This window comes from Chelonia mydas, chromosome 1 (assembly GCF_015237465.2).
Source record: "Chelonia mydas isolate rCheMyd1 chromosome 1, rCheMyd1.pri.v2, whole genome shotgun sequence".
In the NCBI taxonomy this organism is placed as follows: domain Eukaryota; kingdom Metazoa; phylum Chordata; order Testudines; family Cheloniidae; genus Chelonia; species Chelonia mydas.
Window position 1 is genome coordinate 225,076,908 of NC_057849.1, and position 12,312 is coordinate 225,089,219.

At 38.1% G+C, this 12,312-nt stretch overlaps 1 protein-coding gene across 17 annotated transcripts in view; it reads left to right on the forward strand.

Annotated features, from left to right (window-relative positions):
• The window catches only part of PHF21B (PHD finger protein 21B), a 206,892-nt gene that overhangs the window by 191,306 nt on the left and 3,274 nt on the right, over positions 1 to 12,312 (forward strand). For 11 of the 17 annotated variants that reach the window (XM_037914592.2, XM_037914558.2, XM_037914548.2 and 8 more), the window contains 7 exons: positions 198 to 274; positions 3,402 to 3,456; positions 6,316 to 6,338; positions 7,306 to 7,347; positions 7,752 to 7,910; positions 9,596 to 9,671; positions 11,041 to 11,144. In XM_037914592.2, the coding sequence (XP_037770520.1) occupies positions 198 to 274; positions 3,402 to 3,456; positions 6,316 to 6,338; positions 7,306 to 7,347; positions 7,752 to 7,910; positions 9,596 to 9,671; positions 11,041 to 11,144 (536 nt within the window). The other 6 variants (XM_043537822.1, XM_037914563.2, XM_037914578.2 and 3 more) reach the window with 2 other exon arrangements.

The window sequence follows — 12,312 nt, forward strand, 5'->3', positions numbered from 1 at the left end:
AAGAAAGGCTTAGTAATATCAGACCTTGAACTGCAGCAACTATCAATACTGAGGCAACCCAATTATACTGTAGAAACTGAAACTGAACACAATGCCCAAGGCGTTGGGGGCAAGAGCATCTTGCTTAACAAGTTAGATCTACATTTTCCCCTGATGAATGAAAAACACACAATGAACGTTTCTTTCCATGGTTACAGAAATCCAGAGCAAGCGTCAGGAAAGAAAGAGAAGAAGCACAGCAAATCCAGCCTATAGCGGACTCTTGGAAACTGAGGTACTTTATCATGCACTTTTCACCACAGTTCTGTTCTATTCCAATAAAAGGCTTAAGTGCTTCTTATTGCAAAAGTACATATGAATGAGGAACCTCATATGATTGGTGGGGGAGGGGGTATGAAACAAACATGTTTTATCTCAGTTTCTAGGCAACAGCTTTTCACATCCGAACATCATTTGGCTCTAACTGGAACCCTTGTTGATGGTCTGAGCAGAGGCCAAAAAAGGCTAAATAAACATGGGACCTAATTACTCTCTTTCCCATAGAGAAGGGTCTTTCCAGGTCAGGACTGAAGAACAGTGGTGGGTCAGTATGTTGAAACTTGCACTGCTGCTACACATGTAATACTTGTCAGTGAAAAAGCAGAGAAGACTTCATTTTCCAAAGAAGACAATTTAGCCCTTTCACGAGCATTTATTAACTAATGTGCCTATGGGTCCTGTTGATAATAAAGGAACTCTGAAGTGAAACCCTGACATCTAATTTCTGCTCTTTTATTCCAGTACTACCATATTCAATGAGCTTTCGCAGGTGTGACAAAATTTGACCCTCGTCTAGCATTGGATTCAAAGCTTGGGTTATTTTAAAAAAAAAAGTACATTTTGACTTTCTCATTTTGTTCTGATAATGGCAAAATATTTTGAAAAGGTTAAAAGCATTTTACCTATCTTGTAGATTTACTTTTATATCATTAAAATTAATATTTTACTGTAATAAAAGTTAACAAAATGGATCAACATTATTAAAATGAAACATTTTACCATATTAAAATGAAATATGTTGACAAGGAAGCTATTAGACATTATCTAAACTAAATGTTATGATAGTTTTCAATTAAAATTTTTCAGAATCTTTGTTCCACAGGGAATTTGGAAATGTTATCATTCAGTTGTAATTCAGAATAAAAAAAAATTGAAATCTCCCATAGAATGGAAATTTTGGTTTCTGGCAAACTCTACGTATAAGGAACATATATTAGTTTTTCCTGTGTGCTATAAACCAAAGGACACGGATTTTGCTTAACAAATTATCAGTAATGCAGACTCTTAGCTAAACAAACTTTTTGAGATTTCCGGTTATTTTGGCCAGTGTGGTAGAGGGAAGGTAGTTGATTGTTGAGAGAAGGGAACTGGTAAGCAGAATGTAAATGGGTTGTTGAGTGACTTATTTGTAAGGAAGGTTGGTCTTGCAGTTTACGGCAGTGGAGTGGGTTTCAGGAGACCTGAATTCTATTCCCAGTCTTGCCCACAGACTTGCTTTGTAACACTGGGCAAATTGCTTAATCTCTTTCTGCCTCAGTTATCCCTATTACGCAGATGGGGAATGTTGATGTTTCCTTTTCCCCACCCCCTCTGTCTTATTAATTCAAACTGTGAGTCTCTTGCTATATGTGCATATAGTGCCCAGCTCAATGGGGACCTCAGTATTATTTGTATTTTATTTGTGTTGTCTCATATAAGGTCCATTTGGCTTGAAGTGTACTACTACTGGATTGTTTAAAATGTATTTTGCATGGGTTTTTTGGTCCTAACCTGAGCAGTATTTTTGAGAAATTAAATTAACTTGTATAGGGTTGATGAGGAGGTAAATACATTTATTATATCCTTGTTCTTATTAGACTTTATTCTCAAAAGTATATCCTGAAGTGAAGAATAGCATGTAGAAAGAATCTTAAAATGAGAGAGTCATGTGGCTGACCAGCTCTGTCCTCATTAAGAGCTGTCATTAAGGACTGACCATAGGGAATGTCATTCAAATAAAATGGAAGCAGATGGTATTCCTCCAATCAATTAGCTTCTCAGATTGATTTACTAATCAGTGAGCTGAGGTATTTTGTGGCAGTTTTCAGACATTTTGGCGCAGTTTAATTTACAACTGATCTAGTGGATGATCTTTAATTCATGATTGTTTAAATTGAAATTGCATATAAATTACACTTCTTACTTAACCCCTCCCCCAAACTGCCGGAGCCAAGAAAGTGTGCTTCATTGTGCTGTTAACTGCCTTCATTGTGAATATGAAGTTGCTGTTTCAAATTGGACTTCTGTTTCTGCAGCTAAATCTCTGCCCAAAAGCATGTTTGGGGGTTTTATGCTGTGAAGAAATTATTCTGTTCTTCCACCCTGGGTAGTATATTTTTTAAAACAGAAGGAAGGCTATGTTTCAGGCTGAATGTTTTCTGAAGGAACAGATGTCAACTGAAAATTCATTAGCCATCCAGTCATTCATGTATTCTGAAGAGCATGACACTAGAAAGCAGTTTACTAACCACTGAATAAATCATTTGTTAGAAAGAAAACTCTGATTTTCCTGAAAGTAGGTTCAACAACGTACATTGGAGGAGCACAGCACTCTTTGTAAGGTCACAGCACAGGAGCTGGATGGCTCAGGAAAGCAATTACCGTGGATGGAGACCTTTATTCTCTAGACTGCAAACCCAGGTTTCTAGTGACCAATAGCTGTTACCATCTGGTAACTGGTTGGAATGTTATTTGGTTGTCTCAATCAAGTACCTAGAGAACAGGTGTCCATAGGTTTGAAATTCTTTCAGACTGAGATGACCTCTGACACCTAAAGGTAGTGCACATTAATGTTTGGGGGGAAATATTTTCCCCAGGCCTTTGTGTACAGCTTGTAATCAAAATTTACGTGTATCAAATGCAGATAATTGTCACACAAAGTGGTGACTTCTTTCCCCCTCCTGTGGAAAGTTCATCACCAATTCTATCGACACTAATAAAAGTGTTGTCTCACAGCAACAATTTAGTATGTATTTGTTTATGATAAATGTTCTTTGGGTGTCAGGTTTTTTAGTACTGTTTACAGACCCCAGGAACCACTCCTGAAGCCCAATCAATAATGTTGGTAATTTGCATTTACCACTTGTTAATAAAATCTAATAAAGTGGTCTGTAGAAACCTTGCTAGAAGATTAATAATGCAGCTGTATATGGTTTAGCTAACCATCTGAGAAGCCTTAAGCAGAGTATATTCTGAGTCACAGAATTAGCTTTTTGAGTACTGATTATGCATGAAGGAAATTCCTTCGAGACTGATGGTAGAAAAGTATAAGAGAGCCAGAGCTCTTGAGATGACAGTATGGTTTCTTTTCTCTCCCTTTGCAGCGGAAACGCCTTGCATCAAATTATTTGAATAACCCCTTGTTCCTTTCAGCAAGAGGTAAGTATTTTTTAAATGAATACATTGCTATTATGATGTGGTATTAAATATTTATTAGTTGTATTTGTTATTAATTACTTCTAGAGTACCATAGTGTGCATAGCTATACAAGACCCCTGCCCCTTGGACTGTGCAATGAAAATAGATGGTTACACTGCAAAACAAAAGATAAAGTTAAGGAGTCATAAGGATATATAGCATGATCCCCAAAGCCCTGGGAAATCAGTGGAAAGATCAGGTTTCTAGTGTTGTAGAGAAAAAGCAGATGTTAAGGAGGCAGTATTGCAATTCCAAATGTTCAAAAACCATAGGATTAGACTAAAAAAATAAATTAGGGCGTCTTTTCATTCATCTTCTGGTTTTCAGCTTTTAGGGTTCACATTTTCCAACTGTACTCTGTAACTATGAGAGTAGAAACTTAATTTTCAAAGGAAACAGTGAAATTCTCATGTACTCAATGACTCCAGGAGCTGAGCCTTTAAGGAAAACACCAAATTTTTGTAAGATTTCACAATAAAAACAAATTGGCAACACTGAACTAAATTTGGAGAAGAAAAGTAATGGCTCATGGGAAGAAGGAATAAGTGGCAGGCATAAGGGGCAGCATGAGAAAAGGCACAGAACTGAGAGTGGAAAAAAGGGAAGAAAGAGGGAAAGTTGAGGAGAGAGGATTAAACAGAACATAAAAGGAAATAAAAATTGCATTGTAGGGGGGACAGTGCTGTGTAGAACTGAGGATGAGGGGCTTGAATACATTGCAGAACAGGAGAGGAAGACTGTAAAGAGATGTGAATATTTCTTTCCTCTGATGCAGCTGCTACAACTTAGATTCTACTGTTTATACACGATAGTACTTTAGAGGTAGGAAAGGACAGGGACCTTTATCCTTTTTCTACAATAAAAAAAATATTTTAAAGTATTAAGGTGCAATTAAAAGTGCCATTTTAATACAGATGCAAAGTTGTGACCTGCTTTGGTCTTTTCTTCCTATGTTGCTGATATCCCATTTTCCTTACTCTTCTTATACAACTTAATACTGATGCCTGTGTTTCCCTGTAAACACATGCCTAGAGAGAACAACATTAGCTAGGTTACTCTCAGACCCTCAGTAAATCTCCTTGTTTCCTCTGTGTGTCCATGTTTTTAGACAGGTGACAAAGCTTCAGGGGCATGACTGTCACAGAGCTGCTTGGGATATGACACTGTTTTACCTTAATTGTTAGTTATTTTAGTAAGCCCTATAACTATTCTTCCTAATATCTAAAATCCCTGTTGCTGTGCTGAACAATTGCTCCATTGTCTGTCTTAATTACATAGCTCACAGCTTTAGTTATTATATATTTGTATTGTGGTATCACCTAGGAGCCCCAGTGATGGACCCCATTGTGCTAGGTATTGTACAAACACAGAAAAACAAGACAGTCCCTGTCCCAAAGAATTTACACTCTAATCTAATTGTCTCCATTGCATAGCTCACCAACTTGCTTATTATACCAACCTCCCTTTAAAAATAATTCTCAGTTTAGATCATTCCAGCAGGTAGAAGAGGAAAAAGTGGACACTTAGAGTAGGTCAACTTTATTGACAAATGTGAACCAAAAAGGATTTATTTATTTTTGAAAAGCATTGTATATTTGTTAAAGAAAACACAGTGTGCAGGAAACAGCTCTTCCTTTACAAAAAACATAGGAGAGAATGGTGCTTGTGATATTCTCGGTGAAATGTCAATTACTCAGATTTTGTTTATTGGGAAAAATCTCTTAGCTGAAATGAGGTCATGTCCCTGACATGCATCGCCTATATCAAAAACTCTCCAATTATCCACCCCTCTGTTTATCTGAATAGCTTTCATGTGCCCCGTTCATCTGAATAATCGTAGTTTCACTGTGCTCAGTGTGTGTGAGCATGAATACAAGTGGTGCTTTGGACATGTGGATCAAATTCTGTCTGCCATATGTATGTAAACACACACCAGATAATGTGTGATCAGAAAAGGAGCACAAGAAAGAAGTTTCCACATGACTTCCATCTCCTAACCCAAAGAAAGACTACTCCATCAGCTGACTTACAGGAGCCCAGGAGAGAGATTCTAGGACTTCTCAGTGAGACATTGTGCCCAAGTGTTTTGTGACTCAGTAATGGAAATTACAGACTTGCTGTTGTGAAAAAAAACATTAAAGAATTAATTTTTCCAAACAGTTCCTTGAAAAATTCAGTGTATTTTTCAACCACCTCTAACTACTCTTTCCATCAGGCTTGGGCTACAACCATTAAAGAGTCATCTAAGCGATAGCCCAAAACATGACACACTTTTTTGACATGAGCGATTCTGATGTAGAAAGGTTGATGATAATATAATGCCCGATCTTGCAAGGTGTTGAGCACTCTAGCCATGAGTCAGAAAAGCATTTAAACACATGCTTAACTGTAAGTCAATGGGACTACACCTGTACTGAAAAGGTAAGCACCTGCTTAAGTGCTCTGCTGGTTGGGGGCCAGAGTGTTCCGCTTTGGAAGAGTCAAACCTTTAGAGAAAAATTTTTCCTATCTAGTTAAGCATGGACAGTTCCTATCGATCGGAAGTTTAGGACAGACCTCAACTTTTTGGTACTATGAAATTTTTTAACATCTTCAGCATTTAGAGTTTCAGATGCCCGAATCCTGAAACCTAAATAACATACAGCTCTGAATACTAAAACGTTCATTGGTGTTATTTCAAGTGTCACTCTCTCATGTTCACGTTAAAATAACTGGCTATAACCCCCCCTTCTTTCATCATTTGTGTCATGGCTTGACTAAAATTCATTGCACTGATGTGTTGTCCACTAACTTGTTCTCTGCCCTTCTTTCATGTGCTAGCAAATGAGGATCCATGTTGGAAGGTATGTTTAGCAAGATTTGTATATTACCACTGTCTGTCTCATCATCATGTAATACAGTGCTTGCTGTTAATTAGTGTAGTCTCTGCCAGGGTACAAAATTGCAATGTTTCCTTTCCCTTTTTTTCTACCATTTCTGGAATCTCTCCAGTTTACCTAAATCTTTGAGCCATTAAAGCAGAATTTCAGAACAAGTTGAACTTGTGTGCTTTCGTGTTCACAGGTTTTAATTTAATACTTTGTAGAATCCACTGATTGAGAAAATGCTGGTTTAGCTTTGTGGTATTAATAAACATCTAAGAAAAATATTTACTGTTCTACTTGAGTAGATCTCTCTCTGTTAAGGTTACAATCTAGACATTTTTAATAGTGCTTTCTAATATTGACATTTTTGGAGAGGCATTTTGGACAAGAGTAATTTTGAGTTTAGGATCTGATGCTGGATAAAGCTGACATGAAACTTTGTAAAAACGATATTCTGAAAGATGAAAACATGATTATAGAATAAATTTATTTCAATAAATCACTTTTTTTTCCCCTGGAAAACTAGTAGGAAAATTGAGGTTTTTATGTAATGATTCACAAACCATGAGAGCTCCAAAATCAGTCTCTCTTTTATTAAAATGTAGTTAATTATATGAAGAGTAATTAACAGTGCCACCAGATTAGCATAACAATTTACTACATGACATTGTAACTTTGTTAATGAGATTTAGCAATATATAAAATGAACTACAGATAAAGTACTAATCAGTCTTGTTTGAGAAAGGTTTTCATAGTGGATCTGTCATAGTGGATCTGTTTAAATCAGAAAACAATAATTAACAAAATAGAGAAGAGAGGGATGGGGGCCCTCTATAGGAAATTTGTGGGGGGGCATGTGGGAGAAAGTTGTATTCATGCATGTTTCCCTAGCTGCTCTTCAAGGCAGTGTGCATAAGACTTGGAACTGTGCTTTTTTTTTCCCCAGAAACTTGTGCTTGCTTGCTTTTACTGTGGACTTGAAGGACAAGTGAGCCACATATTGACATTGGCCCACTCATCAAAATAGAACTGCACCTGGTGATATATGTGTGTTGGAAGTGACAGTGACACACTCCCAGAAACAGAGAGGAATAATTTATAACATTACAGGCTGGAAACATTAGTTGATTCATATCTGTGTTTGATTGCTGTCTGTGTGATTGTTTGATTATTTCACATTTTTTCTATTTGTTGCAACTCATTGGATTTTGCTTGTTTGTTGCTGATGAGTACAAAATTGTTTGTCTTCCTTCTACAGCAGCGAGGAAGCTTTTGAAAATGAGATATTGTGTTTGAATGGTCTGTCTGGTGAAGTAGTGACTCCAAGTGCTGCTCATGGAAAGTTATGTTAAGAGTTGACTTGACCCAACCTACCCTTTTCTTCTCTTTCAGAATGAAATCCACCACGATGAACACTGTACAGCATGTAAGCGTGGCATTAACTTGCAACCATGTGGCACATGTCCAAGAGCATATCATCTCAGTTGCTTGGACCCTCCTCTTAAAACTATCCCCAAAGGGGTTTGGGCCTGCCCAAAGTGCCAACAAAAGGTAAGTGAGTTGAGGCATGTGTATTGCAGTCATTCCAAGAAAAGGAAAAAGGAGAGAGTGAGTTTGTACATCATAATTCTAGAGGCTGTTTCAGCCTACGATACTAGCTAAGGAGACAAGATTATCAAAAGTAATACAGTAGAACCTCAAAGATACAAACACCAGAGTAAAGGACTGACCAGTCAACCAGGCACCATGTGAAACCGGAAGTAACCAATCAGGCAGCAGCAGAGACTAAAAAAAAAAGTCAAATAATCTACTGTGCCTGTTTTGCATCTTAAAAGTAGGCTGGCTGGGCTGCCTGTTCCCACCTCACCCCCACATGCTGGGCAGCCACTTACAGCTAGGAGGTGAAGAAGCTGGGACTGTCAACCTAAGGCAGCCAGAGCCAACAGAGCAGGAGCAGTGCTGGGGTCTGTGCCACTTTCACCCCTTCCCCCTCTACCCCCCACCGGGAGGTGGACATGCTGTTTTTACCCACCCCCATTCCCCAGCTGGGAGGGGGACACGTTTTCTCTCTCTCTCTCTCTCTCTTCCGGGAGGGGGACAAGCTTGCAAACGCAGTCCAATCCAGAAAGAAAGCTGCCAGAGCTTTGTGGCCTGAAGTGTCAGCTACTGGATCTGGAGCCTGAACTGTGCTTTGTTCAGAGTTACAAACATTTCAGAGTTACAGACACAACCTCCATTCCTGAGGTGTCCATAACACTGAAATTCTACTGCATTGAATTCTTCGGTAATTTGCTGCTTTTGGTACCTGGTAGTTTCACAGTACTGGTCTCATACCTTACCTTACATTTTTCCCCTCCTGATTTCATGGTAAGATTAAAAATGGCTTTTCATTTCCTTTACGTTTTTCTTCTCTACAATAAAAACCACCTGTACGTACAATTGCAAAGCAAGTAATGTAGTTCTTGCAGATGGAGGAGACAGTGTCATGCACAGACAATGCACCAGAGGATCTGAAGGTTATAAGGAGAGTACGCCATCTTCTTTATAAGATTTATCATATGCAGCTATTGATAATCATTTTATAAATGCAATTCTAACAGTGTTCACACAAGCCAAATGATTAGCACCAGGTTTGTAAGAACTGTAAATCAATGTTGCTAAATTTCAGAATGAGCAGGCTTAATTTTTGTTCCTTAGAATTCTCTGCTCTAGCCCCTAGGAAAAATTTCTATTTAGTTTCTTTGGACATGTCAAAGAGAATTGCTGGTCTATATTTACATTCAGTGGAACCAGCCTATCTTCTCTTTCTCATACCCAATACAATTGGCCATGTTAGATCAGAATGATGATACATCAAGTCCAGTATTCTATCTCCAGTATTCTAATAGGTAGGCAAAATACCTCTAACTGTCCTGGAAACTGTGTAAGTCTGTATGAAGGGGGCTGGAAAATAATTCCTTTGGTCCTCTGTGGTGATGATCAAGTGTGAGATTTGAAAACCCCATCCTAGCAATTATGTAGTAACACTGTTTATAGTGAAGTAAAATAAAAGTTACAGAATTTTTCCACTGCATTTCAGTTTACAACTTATAATTCCAATTATACCATTTTTTGTAATAGTAAAGTTCTTTTTGTGGGGTGAGTGGGAAGACGTTAAGAGTGTGTGTGTGTGTGTGTGTCTCTCTCTCTCTCTCTCTTTGTGGATTACTAATTTTTGTTGCTCCCTGGATTTATAGGTATTAAAGAAAGATGAAAATGTGCCATGGACTGGAACTCTGGCTATTGTTCATTCCTATGTTACTCATAAAACAGGTACAGAATGGCATGATTCCTGATAAGAGGCTCTCTAGTCCCCAGTTTCACCTTTAAAATGGGAAAAAGAAAAGGAGTACTTGTGGCACCTTAGAGACTAACGAATTTATTTGAGCATAAGCTTTCGTGAGCTACAGCTCACTTTGAAGTGAGCTATAGCTCACGAAAGCTTATGCTCAAATAAATTCGTTAGTCTCTAAGGTGCCACAAGTACTCCTTTTCTTTTTGCGAATACAGACTAACACGGCTGCTACTCTGAAACCTTTAAAATGAAAGTGACTGTCTAACTCAGAGGGCATAAATTCATGTTAGCAAGATGCGTGGAAGAGCTAAAGCTCCATAAGATCAGGGTTGTAGTGCCTGCCAGTATTACTAAATGCTTTTCATCCCAGCCCCCTGTTCTCACACACATAATTTTCTGTAACATTTACCTTTCAGCTGAAGTTTTCGATGTTCAGTCATGGATTGAAGATTAATTTGTTCTTTTAAAAAGTTTGAAAGAAAAGAAAAACTTTGGAAGAGACAAAAACATACATTTTTTTCAAATTGGAGAAAAATTCTAAAGTTGAATGAACAATTAATAATAAAACCTTTTTAATGTCTATTCAAAAACATCAAATTTTTTGATTTGACATTTCATTTAGAAACTGGTCATTTCCATTCAGTACTTTGTCTTGAAACAGTTTTGATTTTTTTCAAAACAACCTTTTAGCCATTTTCTAAATTTGTGTTTGTGTTTTCCTTTTTTCGGCCAAAACTGTTCACTAAATTTGACCCTAATTCACAAGTAGTTTTGGTGCCCCCCAAAATGCACTTTTTGGCAAATTTACTGTTTGCAAACATTTTAAGACAAGCTCTAATTCTAATTACACTTTAAAGTACAAGGCCAGTGTAAAAATTTCTTATGACTGAAAACATGAAACTCGATGTGAACATAGTCTTTGATAAGAACTAGTGCCTTTGCTTTAACAAGTATTGGTTTTGATTTAATAAAGACATGACTGTCTGAAATTTTGTACCTAGCATTTGTGAGAAGAAATATCCTTAAATGAATTTGTGTAGCCCTGAGCAGGTAGTTTAATCTCTTTGCCTTAGTTTCCCTATCTATAAAATAGGGATTCTATATCCACCTCAAAGGTGTGTTGTGGAATAATGTCTGTCCTCTGCTTGAACCATTTCAAAAGTGATAGAGAGTTGTCTTATGTGCAACTGGAAACTCAGTTTCTCTGGCTATGCATTTTGAGATGGGACGGGGTAGACCTACGCAGTGCTCCATCTAGAACACTTAATCCTATTCTCATGAGTCAGTGCACACCATTTCTTCAGTCTGTATCTTAACATTTACATTCTAAACCTTATTGTTCTACAGTCAAAGAAGAAGAGAAGAGAAAATTATTAAAGAAAGGCAGCGAGCTGAAGAGCGAACATAGACAGTTGGAAGAGAAAGAGAGACTTCTCAACAATGCGGTTAAAGTAAGACTCCAGACTGTGGGGCATACTGTCTCCTACAGAATTGGTTATAAAGCGCTTATGCTTGAAAAACTGAGATTTGATGGCTGGGAAATGAGTTATGCTCACAAACTATGCATGTTCAAGTGTGAATAGTTTCTTTACAAAGAAACATATATGGGGTCTCTTTGTGGGGGTGTGGAGGTGAGCAAGATACACTGGCAGGTTGAGGAGCAGAAGGAGGCAGTGGCAGATCTGTTATTGGAGCACTTCTCCACTCAAATCAGAATACAAAATTAAACGTATCCTTTGTCCCATTCTATACACAAGTCAGAGCTGTATAACTACAGTATAGCACTTCCCATCTTTCACAAGAAAGATCTGTGCATGACCAGCTGCTTCAGTGCCAAGAGCCTGCATATCCGTCCAAAAGAATGAGGTAAGGCAGATATGACCATCGTCACCACTCTCAGAAGGTCTAGTATCATAGCAGTGTTCTCGGCATCTCCTACAGGAACTAGAACCAAGTGTTGCTAGGGGGGGTCACCCAAGCATACCCTGATTCCAGGTATGCGTATACACTACTTCTACCAGTCCCTGCCACTCTAGAGAGTGTTAGCCTGAATTCAGAACCCAAATTCCTAGCTGCTGTGGACATCAGGACTTACTTGAGGCATGGCTATCTGACCACAACCCCGCCCCCAAACTATAGCACTACTAATAATAAGAATCTGCTTGTTTGTTTGTAATATGGTGTAAATACATATTTTAATCTTCTCTATCCCGAAAAATTAAAGTGGCAGTTGCAACAGTAACTGGTCAGTACTTGTTCTACCGTTGCAGTTATCCAGGAGAGGCATGTTAAATATTTTATCACGTTTAAAACAGAGTGGAAGGAAAAGTAATAACTTATTAAAAGACATCACAATGGGAAGTACTGCCTTTAACTGTGCATAACCACCATCAGCACTAATGGAAACTAACACATGCACGGAGAGAGGTCTCTGTAGGGTGGAATGTTCTCTAGTGGTTAGAACAATGGAGTGGATTAGAGATTTCAGAATGAAAGAGAGTTGAAGCTAGCCCAAACTATCGTGTGTATGTATGCATAAAAATAACTGCTATTGAAGTCAATGGGAGTGGTGCAGAAGCAGAATTAGGCCCTTTGAGTGGGAAGCAGTCTCTCTTAAAT